The following is a 19,291-nucleotide window of genomic DNA, read 5'->3' as shown; positions in this document are numbered from 1 at the left end:
AGCCATCCCACTCTAGACTGTGCTTTGAGTGAGGGAGTGCAGCTGGGCTCCTCCGCGAAGGCGCTGCCCCATTGCACAGATGAAGGGAGCTGAGACCCAGTAGCGATGAGGAGGAGGAAGCAGACCCAGAGGGATCTCCCCTCCGGCTTCCGGGCACTAGCGTCATGTGAAGATCCAAGGAGAGGACGTCTGCAGGATGCGACGCAGACCTCAGCGCTGGGGCTGTCGCGTCCGTGCTGTTTGTAGTTATTATTAATAAGAACTAGCCGTCGTAGAGCGCACCAGGGTTTGATCAGCCCTGGGCAGGTGCTCTCTCTTCTGATCTCCACAACCACCCTGGGAGCATGGTGCCCTTGTCCCCATTTTACAGATGAAGAGACTGATTCTGAGAGAGGTGGAAGGGCTTGCCCAGGGTCACACAGCTAGCCAGTGTCTGGGCTGGGATTCGAACATACTCTCGACTGCCTCTACCCACCCAGGGGCTGCTTGTCCCTCGGAGTCTTTGACTTTGTTGGTGACACCCTTTGGAGCCCAGCTCAGAGGACGTCCCCTCCAGGAAGGCCTCCCAGATCCCTTCTGTGGACGGCTCGCCCAGGCCTCTGACTCTCTAGGACACTTACAGTTATGGCCATCATGCCTGACCTGCAGCTGCTGTAGGGGTGACCTTAGCCTGGTCATCTTCCCTGGGCCTCAGTTTCCTTTTCTCTAGAATGGGGAGGTGGGAGTGGGTGCTGCCCGTGATTGTCTGGGAGGTCCTTCTGTGGTCCTATGATTTAGACACTAGACAGGAGGGGACCATTGTTGATCTGTGCTCTGTCCCCTCCACATGGTAAGAGGCAGGCGGGGCCAGGATTGGGGTTCCCTGGTGGGGTTGGTGCTTTCTCGACAGCTTTCTTTCTCAGTGCCTCCAGGGCCTGGGCCCGGGTCACCCAGCGGGTGCACAGTGTAAGCCCAGGTCCTGTGCCAAGGCCGGCCCTCTAAACGCTGTGCTACATAGCCTTTCCACTTAGTAAGTGAGTGTTGAAGCTTCACTTGGGAAACATAAAGTGCCAGAATATTGATGCCGGGTGTTGGGGATAGGGAGAGACAAGTGAACCGGTGCCTGCCCTCCAGGGGGTTGCCTTCTAAGAATGGGGGAAAAATAATACCTACTCATGTAATGGACCTGAAGTACATGCTGGGCTTAGCTCGCCCACACCAGGTTTGGTGAGAAGTCACCTGCAGCCCGAGGGTGCTGTGCACCGTCGTCCAGGGCCCTGGACCCTGGGTTGTGATCCATGGGCAGGGGTCCTGCCCGCAGTGACTTGGGGAGCCTGTGAGGGGGTGACTGACCCGGAGAGCTGGGGAGGCAGTGATGACTCAGTGTGTCCCCCGAAGCAGGGCTGTGCTCCTTGACCAGCTCTCTGTCCACTGCAGAGCAGGTCTGAGTGACCCAAGCAAGAGGAGGGCCTCTTGAGGGGGAAGGCTGGGCCGAGGGGATGTGAGGGCAGATGTGGCTTCTGGCCTTGAGGAGAGGACCAGCCAGCAGGACCAGCTGGCTGCCAGGAGCCGCAGATTGCCTGGGGAGAAATAAATGACTGCTTTGTGCCCCCACCCTAAGGTCCTGGCCTGGCCCCTGCTCGGGCTCAGGCTCCCTGGACCTTCACTGGGCTTTGGCTTGTTAGACCAGCTCAACACCCTGCTTGTAGACACCCAAAGTAAAATGCATGAGTATAAGGAAACCAATTCTATTAAAATGATTATCCTAGTATTAAAAAAAACAGCTTCATGCATCTGAGGTTTAAGCAGACAGGGTTTCTAATGGGAATGCTGGTTGTTCGGCCCCTTCCTTCTTTCCAGCTGGGGTATGGTTTTCAGAAGCACACTGGCTTTGGTGTTGGAGGACGTGAGTTCAAATCCTGTCCCCTTCTACCCTGTGACTTTGGGTAAGTCACTTACCATCCTCTGGGCCTCAGCCTCCTGCATGACTTCTGAGTCCCCTCTGGCTCTATCCAAGGCCTGGGCTCCCTCCCATCCCCTATTCTCACACATAGGAGCACAGCAGAACTGGGGTTCGACCCTGGGTTGTCTGTGTCAGAATCCAGCGCCCGTAGCACACGGGGCTGGGGACCCGTGTGCTTGGCTTGGAGGCAGGGAGACCCGAGTTTGGATCTGGCCTCAGACGAGTCGTGGGACTCTTCACCTGGTCTGCCTCTGTTCTATAAAACGGGCCCATGTTAGCACCTACCTCCTGGGGCTCTTGTGACAATGAAAGGTGAATCACGTCTCTTGTTATTTTTGTTACCAGTTGGAACAGAGGCACCAGACTGGTGGCCTGGGCCCTGGGGGCGCTCCTGGGGTGCTACCCACTGGGTGGAAATGTGATTGGGAAACACTAGGCAGAATCCATGAGAATAAGCCAGAGCATCACTCCTGTTCCAGTGGGTCTGCGGGCCCCCAGGGCTCCTGACCAGTGCGGCTTGGCTTCTCGTGGCCCTTTTGTGTTTGGGGCTCAAGGGCCCGAGTGGGAGTCTTGGCTCGGGGACGCCCCTCCTGGGGACTTCCCGCAGCAGGTTTCACTTTTCTCCTGATCTCCTGAGTGCCCAGCCCTGGGAGATGCTTCGTCGGCCTTTCTGGGCTGATCCCCACGTGGCTGTGCCCTCTCCTCTGACCTGGGGCTTTGTCCACATGACCTCCATGACCCCTTTCTTCCTCTGGCCTTGGTTCTTTGATCCTCCCCCAAGGACCAGGATCATGCATCTATAACCGGCTTGGCAAACCGTGGTGCCAGGCACTGTGAAGACAGCGGCGCTCCCGTTCCTAGCATCCCCCACCCTGGCCCTTCTGTTTTCACCCCACTAACAGGTGGCATTACGCGGCACTTTTAGAGCTCTTCTTAAAATAATAATAATAATAGTAATAATAATAATAATAATAAGTAATAGCACTGACATGTATAGAGGGTTGCCATGCGCCAGGCAGGCACTGTACCACGTGCCTTACAGTGACGGCATTGGTCCTCATAGTGCCCTCAGTAAGGACATACTGCTGTTATCCCAATTTTACAGAGCAGGAGACTGAGGCAGGCACAGTGCAGCGTCTTGCCAGGGTCACAGCCGATTTGAGTTGGGGTCCTCCTGACCCATGGTTACTCCTGTGCACCGTGGTGCCCCTTGGCTGCCGTGGTGTGGCCACCAGCCCCCCGGCTCCTTCTTGTTGTGTCTGGGGCTGGGCAACGAGGGGCCCAGGAAGGAGCCATGAGCTGTGTGTGTGTGTGTGTGGGGGGGGGGGGGAGATCTGAGAGCTGGCCCATTTTGTAAACTAGACCCCCCTTTCTTATGCCCCACCACTTATTAAATATTGGATTAGGACCTACTATGCACAAGTCACTTGCCCTTTGCTCATCTGTAAAATAAAGGTGCTTGGATCACCTGGAAGGCCCCTTTTGATTCTGGGTCTCTGGTCTTCTGTGCCTAGCCCTGTGCTCAGCCCTTTGGGGAGAAGGGTGAAGGCAGCAGAAGACACCCTAACACATGGGTGTTGAGCACCCCAGCAGCGTTGGGAGGGAAGGATGGGGTTCTGGTTCCTGATCTGGCCTCAGCCCCTCAAGGCAGGGACTGTTGTGTTCCCCAAACCTAGTACAGAGCCTGGCTCATGGGGAGTGCTTAATGGAGCCCTTTTGATTGTTGGAAAATGGTTCCTGTTTTTCAGATGAGGAAACTTGAGTTCTGAGAAGTTTAGTGACTGACCCAGGGTCACGTGACATGTAAGTGCCAGAGGCTAGACCTGGGCCCAGAGCTTTTTTGGCAGGCTTTGTTGTTGCTGTGGATGACCCTCACCTCCCCCATGCTCTCCTCCTCTGTAACAAAAGCTTTAAAACAGAAGGTTAGAGCAATTCAGTAAAGCGCCCCCACCCCAAAACTTGAACCCCTCACTGTGTCCTGGGCCCTTATCTCCAAGAGACCTTAACCAAGTCACCTTACCATGGCAGGTCTCACATTCCTTTCCTGTGTACAGGACCTTGGAGGTCCCCAGACCTGGTGTTCTGTGACCCCGTGGTCTCGGGAGCAGTGGGGCCCTGTCCCCTGGGATGGCGAGCACAGACAGAACGCTTGGGGCCGTTCACAGCCATCTTCCTGTGCTGCGCCGTCCTCATAGCGGTTGTAGCGTGTTGGGTCTGTTTTGGTAGCACACAATAGGTGTTTAATAAATGCTGGCCGGCTGACTGGCCCCTGGTCCCCCTGCTAGACGGGGGCGCAGTTGGCTTTGCTGTCCCAGGCTCCTTTTCTGTGCCCATCCTCTATTGGTCCTAGGCCCTGAGGCCCTCGAAGGCAGCTTCTCTAGGGCAGGTGGAGCCCGTGCCTCCCAGCACTCCTCCTGCCACCTGGACTCAAAGCCGCCCATGGTCCTGGGGGCCTTCCTCAGGGCGGGGCCCCTGAGCGCCTCTTGTGCCCCATCATCGATACTCCGGCGCTAGGAAGCCCTGCTCTCCCTCCTTTAGCGCCTGGACCAAGTCACCCATGACCTGTGTCTCTGCCTAGACCACGAGTGCCTGGAGGGGGGGCTGTGTCCTGCCGTTCTCTGTATCCCCCGCGCTTAGTAGGTGCTCTCACAAATGCTGGCCACCTCACTTCCTTTTAGACACTTTGGGCCTATCCCCTTGCCCGATTCTGCCATGGCTCTGACCCTCGATTAGTTGTCCAGGCCTATTCTGAGCTTTGTCCTCCCTGTCTCGGAAAGGGGTCAGTCCTGCTTGAAGCGCCTTCAGCCCCCTGCCCCGCTCCTTCACTCTTGGGAGCTGGCGGAGCTGGGAGGGGGTGTTTCTGTACCCCAGGTGAGGTCTGAGATGGCCCCCAGTGCCTTTCTGAGCACTGCGATCTAGGGACTCAAATCGCCCTAGAATGATGGGCCCCTCCCTGAGGCCCTGTATGAGGGTGGAAGGAGCCTGGAGGAGAAGGTAGGGGTGGGGGTAGCTTCAGAGGGTCTGGAAGGTCATAAGGAAGAGGAGACCTAGGGGCTGAGGGAGGGGCCTCGGAGCCCCTGGACCTTCCAGGTTAAGTAGCTGGCTAAAGGTCACCTGACTGGTGGGCTTCCTTGCAGGAGGCCAGCTCATGAGCCGGGCCCCTTCCGACCTCCCCTAGATGCCTCAGCCAGTCTGCTGATGTCTGGGGACACTCCTCAGGGTCTTCCTTTGGAATGTTGGAAACAAAATGCACGGGCTCATGAGGGCAGTCATCCAGACATGCAGTTCCCCAGTTACAAGCACACAGGCCCACCAGCCCCAGTTTAGGACTGTCTCTCCTGAGGGTGCAGACGGTGGAACATTGCAGTGGGGAGGAAAGGCAGCTGCTGGCTCTGTGTGACGGGAGTCTGGCTCCCGGAGCTGGCCCTGAGCGGGAGAGCAGCTTCACAGAGCACAGATGACCGTTGTTGGACGGGGCGAGAGGCATGGGCCTGGAAGGGGCCTTAGAGGGACAGACTGCCCAGCAGGATGAGAGCCCGGGCCTCTGCCAGCAGCTGGGGACCCACTTGGCTGCCCTGGGCATTGGGCTGAGCTCTGCTGTTCCTCATCTGCTTGCATTTCCCCCCCCCCTCACCCTCCCCCACCATGGATAGCCGGCTCACAGGCCCTCTACTCAGGGGCATGGGGCCGGGGAGGGGCCTGTGCTTTCACCTCTCCCTTACTTCTGGGGATGGGAGCCAGGGAGCTTCGCTGACCCCTGGGGAAGCGTGGGGGCTGCGGCTCTTTCCCCAGCCCAAGAGGCTTGGGTGTGCTCAGTGGCCACAGGAGGGGCCCTCACAGAGTATCCCCAAGGCCCGGCCGCGGCCTCACTGTGTTCTGAGCGTCCTGCGAGGGCTGTGTCCCAGCTTCCATCTCACAGATCTGGAGACTGAGCCTCAGAGAGGTCACCGGCAGGGGCTGCATAGGACTGGGCCCTGGTGTTTCTGCCGAGTCCACCTGTGCTCCGGCCCGGGCCTTGGCCGCTCTTGGCCATCTCCCTCCTGCTGGCATTTCTCTGGCCCCCAGTCCTCACGGGTCTTGCTCTGACCTCTCTCGGCCCAGTTGCTGCCATTAACTGATGAAACTCTTAGGGTTACACCATCAGTCCAGGGCCCATTCTGCACCCGGCTCCCCATTCTGTTGGCCCGGGTTTAAGCCCAGTGACAGAGGAGGAGGTGTGTGAGGAAGAGGGTGGCTGGTATGGCGAGGGGCCGGGGAGCGCACTTAGTAGGGCTGGTGTGGCTGGGGGCTGGAGAGTGCACTCAGTAGGGCTGGTGTGGTGGGGGCTGGGGAGCACTCAGTAGGGCTGGCATGTCGAGGGGCTGGGGAGTGCACTTAGTAGGGCTGGTGCAGCAAGGGGCTGGGGAGTGCACTCAGGGCTGGTGTGGTGAGGGGCCGGGGATAGCACCTAGTAGGGCTGGTGTGGTAAGGGGCCAGAGAGCGCACTTAGTAGGACTGATCTGTTTCTGTGGACATTACCCACTCTGGTTTGGGGACTCTCTAGGCAGAAATTGAGGCTTGTGGAGGGGATACACTGTGGTGTGATGACTGGGGCACAGGACCTTAGAGGCAGGAAGGCCTGGGTTCAGATTCTGCCTTACCTGCACTGGCCTCTCTCTTCCTCCATTTCTTCAGTTTTCAGTGTGGGGGGTGGGTGGGTGGGCTGGAGTGCAGGCCCCCAGTTCCTTTCCAGCTAGTTGCCACCCGCAGTGGCTGAGGCCCTGTTTGGCCTGCTTTGGGCCCCTTGTGTCACGCACTAACCTTGATCTTCCCAACTCTCCTTCTAGGACGTGGGTCTCCTGGAGTATCAGCACCACTCCCGTGAGTACGCCCCCCACCTGTCGCCCGGATCCGTCATCCAGCCCCAGCGCCGGCGGCCGTCCTTGCTGTCCGAGTTCCAGCCGGGGAATGAGAGGTGAGATGGGGGTGATGCTGGGGCGGGCTGTGCTTCTGGGAGGCCCTCCTGCTGGGCCAGACCTTGGAAGCCCAGCCCTGGCCTGCGATCTGGAGCCTTTGGGAGGCACCCATATGCTCTCTAGCCCTGAGACTGGGCTGCTTCTAACCGGTTTATGGAGGAGGAAACTGAGGATAGGGGGGAGGGCCTGAGGCTTGTGACATGTGCAGGGTGGACAGAGAGCAGGGCTGTGGCTTGGGGGGACCCTGCTGAGTAGCTCGCTGCCCTGGAGGGCATTGGAGCCTGATGGGGAGAGGGAGGAGGGATAGGAGGGAGTAGGAGGGGCAGGTGGGGGAGGGAGGAGGAGGGGAGGAGGGAGGGACAGGAGGGGGGGGGGAGGCTGCTGCTGCTGAATCAGGGGCTCTAGGGTCTGGAGCACACCTGCCTGGGGAGGGGGCCACCTGCTAAGCCCGAGCCCTTTGTTTGGAGGAAGAAGCTGTGAGGGCTTTCTCAGAGTCACACAGCTAGCCGTAGTCTGAGGCGGGATTTGCCCCCAGGTCTTCTCAACTCCAAGTTCAGTTCAGACCCAGCTTCAGACACTTGGTGTTGGGTGACCCTGGTCAAGTCGCTAGTATATGTCTGCCTCGGTTTCCTCTAGAGCAGCAGCCTCAGAGAATTGTTATGAGGAACCTGGTGCCACATGTCAAAGTGCTTAGTGCACAGTGGCCGGCACACAGTAGGCACCTTAGAGACACTTCTTCCACTTCCCCCATCCCCTGCCCTGTGCTAGGAAGCCTCTGGAGGATCAGGGGCCGTGGCCGCCCGCCGGTGATGCAGATCAGGCCTCTTCCTGGGAGCCCTAGGGGACATGGCTGGGGCAGCATCACGGTCTCCCCACGGGAGGTCAGGGGCAGAGCCTGAGAGTTGTGCGGCCTGGTGATCCCTCTTCTGGCCTTCCTGCTCTGAGCCTTCCAGGGGGCCCAGGCCAGGGGTGGGGGCGTCTCTGGACTCAGTTTCCTCATCAGCACAGGGCTGGGGGCAGCTCTGGGTCTGGCCTTTATCTTATGGGGCCTGACGCGAGTGTGGGAAGGGGCTTTCTTAGTCAGGAGAAAGGATGCCAGGCAGACCTCCCCGGCTGCGCCTCTAGATTCCTGGGGCCACAGGAGCACGGCTTGATGCCCTTGCTGGGCGCCTGTGCCTGGAATCTTGCAGCCGCAGGAGATTTTGGGGGCTGTTGCCTGCTGCTGGGAGGCTTCCCGGGAGCAGCCCCTTCCTTCCTCTCTGGGCGGCTCTGGAGCCTAGGAGCCTCCCCCACATTCACCACCCACTGAAAGGCAGCTCAGACATTTGGGGGCCTCAGGCACCTCATTTGTGAATGAGAGGAATGGCCTGGACATTACTGCCAGCTCTGGATCAAGGGAGGCAAAGATGGGCCTGAGATTTCCCTTCATGGGAAAGTCCCTCTCCCATGCAGGTTAGCACCTTCTCCAGTGTTTATCCCAGTCTGGGTGAAGGATGCACTCGAATCCAGGGCCTCTTAACTCCAAGGCCAGCTCTCTTTCCTCTGGATCACCCTACTTTTTTTTTTTTTTGGCTTTTTGTAGGGCAATTGGGGTTAAGTGACTTGCCCAAAGTCATATGGCTAGTAAGTGTGTCAAACATCTGAGGCTGGATTTGAACTCAGGTCCTCCTGACTCCAGGGCTGGTGCTTTATTCACCATATCCCTCCTCTCCTCCAGACTCCACCTTCCTGGCCCCTCTCACTGGCCCTCTGGTGGCCCCTCATGGTGACCGCTCCCCAGGAGAGCTGGGCTGGGATGTGTACTGGGGGAGCCCCCAAGCATCTAGGGGAGGGGGAGGAGGGAGAGGAGGGCATGGCTTTGCCACGGCTTTGGCTTTTCACTTAGCGACAGTTAAGGTGTGGTGGTCATCCAGCACTAATGGGAGGTGTGCTCCTTGGTCACTGATGACCCTCAGTGCCCACTGACCAGCTGCCATACGGACCCAGGCCCTGGGAGGAGGACAGACTCCTTGCAGCCTCAGATGCTGGGCATGTCTGCCCATCACACAGTGTGTCCGTCTGTCCTGACGCGCTGTGTGTCCATGTGTCCCACGCTGTGTGTCCATCTGTCCTGCGCTGTGTCTGTCTGTCTTGGTGCTTTGTGTTTGCCCATCATGCAGTGTGTCCATCTGTCCCGCGCTGTGCCTGCCCATTGCGCTGTGTGTCCGTCTGTCCTGACGCGCTGTGTGTCCATGTGTCTCACGCTGTGTGTCCATCTGTGTGTTTGCCCATCATGCAGCGTGTCCGTCTGTCCCGCGCTGTGTCTGTCTGTCTTGGTGCTGTGTGTCTGCCCATTGCGCTGTGTGTCCGTCTGTCCTGGTGCGCTGTGTGTCTGCTCAGCGCGTTGGCGTTTTTGGTCCCTGCGTTGTCATCTGTCAGTGTTCCTCCTCCCTTTGCACACCAGTGTTTTAATCTGCCTGGACAGGTGGGCTTTGTCAGGGTGACCTGGTGCCACCATCTGATGTAATCCATGGGCAGGGCGGGAGAGCCTGGGGGCACACAGGGCCTTGTGCCGCCTCTCCTTCAGTCTGTCTGGGAGGCTGGGAAGGGGTGGAGGGATGGAAAAGAACCTGGGAACTTGGCTGCCTTCCCTCCCCTGGCATCAGGGGAAGGTGGGAGGGAGGAGGAGGAAGGGTGGGGCCCCTCCCAAGCTGTGAAAAGCTGGGCAAGATGTGAGCCCTCCAGCCTCATTTTTTCCCAAAATTAATGTGGGAAAATAGCGAATGAAAGGAGCAGCTGGGGGCAGCCGGGCTTTGGTTTCCTGTGTCAAGGGAGATTTTCTTAAAAACATATTTTTGGTGGTGGCTGGGAGGGGCGGGCGTTGTCCTGGAGCTCACCCGCTCCTCCCAGCCTGTGCGAGCCAGAAGCTGTCCCTTTGATCTGGGGCTTGGCTGCAACCTCCCTGTGCCTGGGAGGGGAACAGCTGGTGTATGGAAGGCATGCTGGGCCTGAGTTCTGAGGCCTCAGGCTGCTTCCTTCCCCTGGGCCTCAGTTTACTCATCTGCAGACAAGAGATGTGCGTCTGACACCCTCTGAGGTCCCCAAGGCGGGGCTGTCAGAAGTATGAGGCTGCGAGGGAGGGCCAAGGTCAGGGGTGTCGGAGAGATCCCCGGCTGGCAGCAGCCTCTAGGCTGATCCAAGACTAGATGCTCTCCCATGCACCCCTTGCTTTCTTCTCCCTCCCACGTCCCAGGTACAGAGAGGGACCATAGCTAGGGACCTTCCTGAGCAGTACCTGGCCAGCCCGTCATTGCCCAGATAGAGATCCGAGATCTTGGCTCTGAGCTAGACGAAGCCTCAGAGGTCACCCCGTTCAGCACTCATCTTTTGACAGATAAGGAAACTGAGGGCAGGGGAGAGGGCTGGCTGATGTCACAGAGCGGCTGCCCTCAGACCTGAGTTCTGACTCAATTTCAGTGCCCTCCTGCCAGACCACATGTCCTCAAATAACCTGCCCCTGGGGTCACCTCGGCCAAAGCCCAGTCATTTTCTCCCCTTTTACAAAATGTTATCGTTGCTCTTTTTTTCATTAATATTTATGTTCTGGTCACCCATCAGCAGCTCCCTTCCCCAGCCCCCTGCTTTGTGGAACAGATAACCAAGCCAAGGAATGCACCATGGGGGCTGTGCTTGGAAACCCCCATCTCCCCCCACACCCGCCCTCTGGTGCCTCTCTGTCAGGATGTGGGAGGGCTTAGGGCCTTAGAGGCCGTCAGTCCTCTGAAGTCATCCTCAGAACCGGCATCGGTATCCTTGGGGTTGTGAGACGCTCCCCGAGGCCGGGCAAGTGTCCTTGGAGTGACATGGGCACTCCTTGTGGGAGGGTGGGTGGACAGGGATGCCCAGGCCTCGTATTTCCCGGAGTCCAGTACGCAGGGCAGGACAGGCTGTGGCATCTGTAGTCCACCTTGGAGTGTGCATTGGGGACCGAGGTTGGGGGAAGGAGGGCGGTCAGCCCCTCAGCCTGTCAGTCAGGCCTCAGGTACTTCTGGGTGCTGGTCACTGGGCCAGTCACTGGACAGCCTGGGCCTCTGGCCCCATGGGGAGGGTTGGGTTTTACTGTGGGGACATCTACCCCTCTGGGCATCATTGTGAGAGGCCTCCTCCCCCAGGCTGCCATGTGTGGCATGCTTTTCCCGTCCTCTTTGTGTGTTCATGTTACCCTTGTATCCAGTGCTTAGCGCAAGGCCAGGCACACAGTAAGGTCTTGATAAATACTTTGGTAAGAGATTGATCCCTCCTGGGAGTGTTACAGCAAGGGGGGCTTAGCTCGCAGAGCATCGGGGAAGTTCCAGGGCAGCCCTCATCTTACAGAGGGATGTTACCATTGGCCCAGCCTCTCCCAAGTGGTAAAGAGCCCAGTTAGGCTTGTCGTGTGGTCATTTATGGAGAGAAACCCCTGTTGGAGTTTTTCTTGGCAGAGATACTGGAGGATGCTTCCATTTCCTTCTCCAGCTCATTTTACAGCTGGGGAAACCAAGGTAAAGAGTTAAGTGAAAGTGTTTGAGGTCAAATTTGAACTCGGTTCTTCCCAACTCCAGGCTGGGGGCTCTATCCACTGTGCCACCTAGCTTTGAGGATTGCAAACCAGTTTTGTTGGGCAGGGAGGGTTATTTTGGAAAGGGGGCCTTCCCAAATGGGGGGGAAATTCCTTCACCTTTACAAGGAACCAAAGAGTTATTAAAAAAAACAACAACTTTGAAATTGTATTTCTTTTAAATTCTCTTAATTTAAAAAAAAGATTTAGTGTTTCAGCCAGACTGGTGATTTTTTTAATCTCCTGGTATGCACCCTTCGTGGATATACCTAGGCCAGTGGTCTTCAATGTTATCTGGGGCCCTGACAGGTTAAGTGACATGTGTCAGAGGCAGGACATTTGGAGCTGTCCCAGATTGGGATGGGCTTGAGCTGGACGACCCTTTGCTGAGAGTGTTTCCAGAGGGCTCCCTTGGCAGGAGCCTCAATCTGGGGCTGGGAGGGAGCTCAGTGTCCAGTCCCTGCATTTGGCGGATGTGGAGACTGAGGCTCAGGGATGTCCATCAGACTTGCCCCAGGTCCCTCAGGTAGCTAAGTGTCCCTTGAGGGTTTGAATGGAGCCTGTCCGCCCCTGCCCTTCCCTGCCACAGCCACAGCCCAGGCCCCTTCCAGCTCTGAAATTCTGTGCTTTGGTGACTTGAATCCAAGTTTTCCTGCTTTGCTTATACTGTTCTGTCCCCTCAGGCAGTTTTCTTCCACAAAATGAATTAATTTTCCTAGAAGAGGATTCCTTTCCTAGAGTCCTCTCCCCTGCCTTTTCCTGCCTGGCATCTCAGTACTTGATTTCCCTTTCCTGGAGAGAGAGAGGGGAGGGAAGAGAAGTCCCCCCAGCTCTTCTGCCTCCGTTCCCCCAGATGGTCCTCAAGGGCGTTGCCAGCTCTAGGGCTGGGGGCTGGGCCAGAGGACTCCTGAGCCCTAGTCTCCCCAGGATTCCCAAGACCAGCCCAGGGCATCTGCCCTTTGGCTTAGCTTAACGCTCATTATAGTGATGGCTTCAAAGGGGGGAAAGGGAAACAGTGTTCATGATGTGCCCTTTGCCTGTGAAGTACAGACCTTTTCTTCATGGCTTAAAGGGCTGTCATAGGCCTCTTTCTACACAGTCTCTCTTGGCTGAGCTCACCCCCTGCACCCTCCACTACCGATAACATTCAGATCTCTGGAGCCACCGGCCCAGCCCCATCCTCTCCCTAAGCCCCACATGCCTCCTGGACATCTCTTACAGTGAGTGCTGGGTTTGAATCCTGCCTCTTCCACTTGCTGGGTGTGTGACTGGGACCAAGTCTCCACATCTCAGTCTCTTGATCTATGAAATGGGGATACTTGTATTTAAATTTTAAAAATCTTTTCTTTTGGCATGATCTTCATTTCTAAATATGTTCCCGCCTCCTAAAAGGCAGTGAGTGGGAAGGAAAGCAGTTGAGAAAAACGAACCAACCCAGCAGACTGAAAATATGTGTAATACTCTACCTTCAAAGTCCCCGACCTCTGCAGGGACTGTGTATGCTATTATTATCCAGACCCGTCGTCCCCTAGCAAGAGGCCCAGTGCTGAGGCCCAGGCCTGTCTCTCTCTCACACCTGGGCCAGGTTGCTTCTTAGTGCCCCAGGTAACTTTGTCGGACTCTGTGTTACAGATCCGTGAAGGGACTGCTCATACCAGAAGTTCCCCCACACTGATGACCTCACCGTTCCGGGCACGCCTTCCCCAGGGGGACAAGACACAACCAGCAAAACCCTGTAGTGACCCTTGTAGGGGATGGTCGTGAGGCTCCAGTGAGATCATCTCATTAACACCTAGCAAAATGTCCAAGCTGACCAGTTTGGGGAGGGGTAGTGGTATGTGGGCCTGTGACTTAATTATGTAGGGCACCCCTGGTGAGGAAACTGTGCTGATTCAGATCATTATCAGCTCTAATTAAATTTTCTTTTCAATTAAAAAAAAAATCTCTATTCTCTCCTCTACTCCCCCAAAGAAACCCTTGAAAAAAAATGCCTAGGGTAGCCCAAAGCTGCCTTGCAGCTTCCACATCTTAGAGAGCTGCCTGGGGCACGGAAGTGTTAAATGGCCCCTGCCCAGGGTCACCTAGCCTGTAGATGGGAGAGCTGGGGTTTGAACCCAGGGCCAGCTGGCTCTTTCCGCAGACTCCCCCTCTCTGTACTTCTCGCTCTTAGTGCAGTGGTCCCCTGCTCTGCTGTGCCCCAGTTTCCTCGTCTGTAAAAGGAAGAGGAGGTGGGTGGAGGGCCTCAGAAAGTCAGGGGTCCTGCGACTTGTCTCATCCTCCTGGAGGGACGGTGTGCCTCTCTCCGTTGTGCTTTGTGGAGGCCGCTGATCTCAGGGAGGGTGTGTCCTGCCGGAGAGACCCTGTGGAGATGGGGTCCTTTGCCTCCTGCCAGCCCCACGGCCCTGGCTTTGTTACCGAGTCAGGAATAGATGCTGCCTCCTCCTCTTGTCGGAGAGTGTGGCCCAGGCTCCCTTTAAAATCCGATTCCTTTGCCCTCCTGGGGGGAGGAGGGGGAGAGGCAGCAGTGATGTAAGCCTTGGAAGGGGACAGTTCTAAACTAGGGGTCTGAGAACTTGTCTTTTAAAAGTACTTTTCTACCTGTGTGACAGTATCATTGATTCCCTTTGTTTTCTGATGGGTTTTCTTCTGTGCATTTAAAGCATGATTCGGAGGAGGAGGGGGTTGTTGGGCATCTAGGGCCCTTCCCCCTGATTCAGGGAGGAGGTTCTGGGTGGCGTTTGTCCATCAACATGCCAGGAATTGGGCTTGTCCTTGGCCGTGCCAGCCTCGTGCGGTGTGGGTGTGCTCCCCGCCGGGCCGGGCGTCCCAAGTTCTAATGCTGCACAGAACTGATTTATTTCCATGACTACAGATGAAACTTTGAGGCATCAGGTCAACTTTGATCAGGTGCTTCCCATGTGCCTAGCACCGTCCTGAGTGCTGTGCATACAAAGAAAGACAAGCAAAACAAAATCAGCCACACTCCCTGCTTTCAATGAGCGTATGTTCTGCTAGGGAGACAAGCGTCTAACTTTGTCCGTCCATCCGAGATAGAGACAGCTCAATTGTGAGTCATCTTGAAGGGGAAGTGGCAGCTGGGAAGACCAGCTCCTGTAGGAGGTGGGCTTTGAGGGGAGTGCCCCCCCTCCCATGACTTGTAAATGCTTGAGCTTGGGGAGAATGTGAATGGCTCATTTCAGGCCAGTTCCATTGCCAAAGAAGGCCCTAAGCCCAGCTTCGGAGGACCATCTAGGAGCATGGCTATTCAGGAGCATGCCCCTTTGTCCACAAGCCACAGCCATTTTGTGTATGAAAAATCAGGGGCCGGTGGCTCCTCTGTGTCCAGCCTCTAACAATGCTTTTATGTAGCTCTTTCAGGTTTGCACATAGGAGATAATAAAAACCTCATTCCATCCTAAGTGCCCAGGGTTGCAGTGACCACAGGAAGGCAGGGTTTGAGCTCTGGTCTTCCTGACCTGAGGCCTGATGCTAGCTAGCTCTTGTCATCCTAGCCGTGACACTTGGGGATACCAAAAGAGAAGACCCAGCGTGTCTTCTCAGAGCTTAACTGCCTTGCTCAGGCATCTGGACATCAGTGTGGAATGGTCTAGTGCATGGGGGGCTCCAGATAGACTCCAGATGCCCTCGGAGGCCCCTGCCTCCCATTCACTTCCCCTCCTCAAGCAGGATTTGGTTGTTTTCTGACCTCAATATATCCAGTAAAGATGAGCATTGTCCATGGATGGGGCGAGCTCTACTCTGGCAGACTTCTAACAAACCCTGAGGAAATGACTCCTCTGTTCCAGGTCCTGTGGTAAAGGAATTTGGATCCTTTGGTGCCCTGGGGCCAAGGGAGGGTACGTTCATCAGTGAACAAAATCCTGATCAGTCAGGCCATCTGAATTCAGTGCCAGTCCCTGCACTGAGCATGTGGGGTACAGCCCCATGGAGGGAGAGCCCCTGCTCTCAAGGAACTTACATTCTAAAGGGAGAGGCAAGATACATACAAGTCAGGTTCCCACACAGTAGATGGGAGGCAGTCTTGGAGGGGAAGGCCTCCTGCAGAAGGAGAGCTCTGGGCCAGATCTCAGAGGAAGGCAAAGGGCAGAGGGGAGGAGGGAGGGCACTACAAGTGGGGTAGACTGAGGAGGCAAAGGTATGGAGATGGGAGATGGGCAGTGAAGTGCTCCGAAAGGGGTTCAGTGACCTCCAGGGAGCCAGAGTGGCCTCAGGTTTGGCACCTCCTCTGTGCCCCTTCTGTCTCACTTTGCTGCGGGGCTTCCTGGGGATAGGGAAAGGCCCTTTCAAACCCCAGTGCTCTAATGATAAGATTCAGGGCCAGCCCAGGGCTCTCCTGGCAGAAAACCTGATGTGTCTGTAGCTCTGAGTGCTGGGGCTGGTGTTTTTCTCAGAGGCGCCTGTCCCTGTGGGATCATTGAGATGTGTGGGGCTGATAATGGGAGATGAATCTCTTGGATCCCCCCGTAGATGGGAGGCTCACATCTCCTGAATGGTCCCCCCTCGAATCAGCTCTGCTGGCAGGTGCTGCTCTGTCCCCAGGGAGGGGGCTGGGATGCGGCCCAGCCTGGCTGTGGGGGCTTTGGGGAGACGAAGCCTGTGGTTCTGCCCCATTTGTGTAGACTTGGGAGACCACTTACTACCCCTGTGTCCCAACCAGCCCCTCTCCCTTTCTGTAGGAAGCCTTTCCAGCCCCCTCTGATCTCCTGTGGAGAATCGCCTTTATCCTGCCTGTTGCTGGTTTTCAGCCGGCTGTCTCCTGGTCAGACTGGCCACTCCTTGGCCTCTCTTGGTATCCCCCAGTGCCTGGCCCGAGGGAGATGCCTGATACATGCCGGCTGACTGATTAGGTGCCCATCTTTCAGCCCCTAGCCCAGCGGTCTCAGCAGTCTGCTGCCCGTGCGCACCCCGCTTCCTCCCTGCCTGCTCCAGGTGCACCAGCCAGTTGGGACAAGCCTAATTTCCAAAAGCTGCTTTGATTCCTGACCTGGGAGGGAGGCTCAGACAGGAATCTTGGTGGGAGAGGAGGTGACACTGCCATGTTCCCCCCAGCTATCTGCTGCCTGAAGTGTCTGCCAGGCTCCCTCTTGGGCCTGAAAGCTGCAGGGTCCTCCAACCCAGCCCTCCTCCTGCCTGCCATGTTTCTTCTTGAGTCGTATTCCCCATAGCTCTGGCATGCCTTGTATGCTGCCTTGAAATCCTGGGGTCGCAGATGTGCTGGAAGGGCCCTTAGAGGTCACTGAGCCCCCAAGGATCCTCCCCAGGCCTTCGCTCCCCACTGAGACTCTATACACTTGGAAGGGCAGGGCCTGTCCCATTGGCGTGTTTGAACCTGTGCCCAGCCCAGCGCTTCCTTCCAGCACGGTGGCTCTGGGCCTGTCATGCACTGACTGGCTATGTTGCCCCTCCTCCTAGCTCACAGGCATGCTGTGCTTTTAGGCAGAAGTCCTTCTCCTGGGATGATAGCCTGCTTTTGAATTGCATTAAAAGCTGGGATTCTGAGAAGAGCCCCCTGGCTTCCCCAGGCTGACTGCCCAGGGGGTTCACTATGCCTCAGCAGGTGAAGGCCCTCCCCATTTAAACTTAACATACTTTGCAGGTGCTGTTGTATTTAGCACCAAGACAACCCGATGCAGGCTGTCCTCATGGGTATTTTTTTATTCCATTTTACAGATACAGAAACTGAGGCCCGGGGGCTCTCAGAGATGAGAGTCATGTGGGAGAAGACAGAAAGGACCACTAAGACTTATTTTAGGAAGAATTAAAAATAAATGCCAGTCGCTTGCAGCTTCGAAGCCCTGCCCCTGGTTTAGAGGGTCATGAAGGTGGAAGGAGCTTCAGAGGCCTCTCCCCCATTGCTTCCCTCATGTGACAGAAGAGGAGACAGGGCCCAGAGGGAAGCATCTTGCCCAATGTTACACAGCCCATAAGGGGTTGAGACAGGTTTGAGCTCCAGAGACTGCCACAGTGTCCCCCAGCTGCCCCTCCCATTCCCACACTTATTCCCAGCAGGCCCCGGCCCCAGGCTTAGCTGGGAAGCTGAGCATGAGATGTTCTGAGAGGCAGCAGCTGGCTGGATGGGTGTGAGATGATGCTGAGGGGGAAGTGGGATGGGGGAAAGGGAGGAGGGAGGAGAGGAATTTTCAGGTGGAGCCCTGGCCCTCCCAGGAGCCCCTGCCCCCCAGGTGGAGCCCCTACCTCCCCCAGGAGGAGCCCTGCTCCCCAGGCAGAGCCCCTGACCCTCCAGGAGCCCCTGCTCCCCAGGCAGAGTCCCTGCCTCCCCAGATGGATCCCCTGACCCCCCCCGCCCCAGGAGCCCCTGCTCCCCAGGCAGAGCCCCTGGCTCCCAGACAGAGTCCCTACCCCCTGCCCCAGGCAGAGCTATCCCTTCATTTAAAGCAGGGCACATAAGTGGGGTGGAGGGTAAGGTGGAGTGAGGCTCCTGTCCCATCAGCTGATGGAGCTTATTCTCTGTCCTCCTCCAGGCTGGGAAAAACAAGGCCCTCCAGTCCTAGTCCAATTCTGTTAATTTATAGAGGAGCCCCAGAAGGGGAGTGACTTGCCCAAGGTCACACAAGCAGTGAGGGGCTTTGCTGGGTGCTGCTGTAACTAGCTCCCCTAACCTTTTACCACTGCACTTCTGAGAACTAAACAGTTCTGTTGAGGGTTATATGTAGGGATTTTAAAGCTCCTACACCCACCCTGTCTCCTAAGAGAGAAGTTCTTTTATTTGTTGGACGGGAGCAGACAGGGCATGAACCTACTGGATCAGCATGAAACCATTTACAAGTGTTATTAATCAGATTCTCTTTTAATAGGTGTAAAACTTGGGAGGTAAAGGCACATCTGTGTCTACATTAGCAGATATCAGGCCTATAAAGTAGGGGTCCAACTATATTAGCAGATGTGAAACTAGTAGTACCATTCTATTAGCATGTATAAAGCTTTTGGAAAATAGGGGTACATCTACATTAGCAGGTATAAAGCTTAGAAGATAGGGAAGGAGGGCGGCTAGGTGGCGCAGCGAATAGAGCACCAGCCCTGGAATCCGGAAGACCTGAGTTCAAATCCGGCCTCAGACACTTAACACAAAAACTAGCCATGTGACCTTGGGCAAGTCACTTAACCCCAATTGCCTTCCAAAAAGAATAAAAAAAAAGAAGATAATGAAGCATCTACATTAGCAGGTATACAGCCTGGGAGGCAGGGGAATGTCTTTGTTATTCTGAAATTGTTTCTCAAATACTCTAGGGAATCCATGATGTCATTGATTTGGATTTCTCCTTCAGTTATGCTGCCCCTCTCTCTGCCCATATCCTCTCTGGCCACATGGTACATGGGAAGGGACATTGATCCGGATGACCTGGATCCAGACCTCAGATATCTCGGGGCCTCAGTTTCCTCACCTGCAAATGATGGGGTTGGACTGGTGGACAGAGCCCACGTGTGTAGCTGGGCTGTGGGAAGAGCTGCCCCAGAATCCCCTTCACCTCTCCCTCCCTGGATGGGGCCACCTGCCCTGCTGCTGCACCAGCCCTCACCGTCTGCTCTGCCTCTGTGCCCGCAGACCCTGCACGGGCATGGGCAGGTGCCCTCAGGCACCTTCCCAGTCCCCCTGGAGCCGAGGGGCCCTTGTTGGAGGGGAGGCCTCCCCAGAGCAGGGCGGGGGCTCCTTAAGAGCCAACACTCCTCATTTTTCTCTTTGTATCTTCAGTGCCTGTGCAGGCACATAGTAAATGCTCCTTCCTTCCTCCCTTCCTTCCTTCCTTCCTTCCTTCCTTCCTTCCTTCCTTCCTTCCT

General features: G+C 56.4%; 1 protein-coding gene across 4 annotated transcripts in view; it reads left to right on the top strand.

Annotated features, from left to right (window-relative positions):
• LOC138141635 (nuclear receptor corepressor 2-like) overlaps nucleotides 1–19,291 on the top strand; it is a 219,162-nt gene that overhangs the window by 112,877 nt on the left and 86,994 nt on the right. For all 4 annotated transcript variants that reach the window (XM_069102584.1, XM_069089876.1, XM_069096477.1 and 1 more), the window contains exon 3: nucleotides 6,769–6,896. In XM_069102584.1, the coding sequence (XP_068958685.1) occupies nucleotides 6,769–6,896 (128 nt within the window). The remainder of the gene's footprint in view (nucleotides 1–6,768; nucleotides 6,897–19,291) is intronic.

Source organism: Petaurus breviceps, unplaced genomic scaffold (assembly GCF_028583685.1).
Source record: "Petaurus breviceps papuanus isolate PSGF00001 unplaced genomic scaffold, PetGlider_PUasm1.0 100, whole genome shotgun sequence".
In the NCBI taxonomy this organism is placed as follows: Eukaryota; Metazoa; Chordata; class Mammalia; order Diprotodontia; family Petauridae; genus Petaurus; species Petaurus breviceps.
Note: the sequence above shows the minus strand (reverse complement) of the source record. Positions and strands in the feature narration are given on the sequence as shown.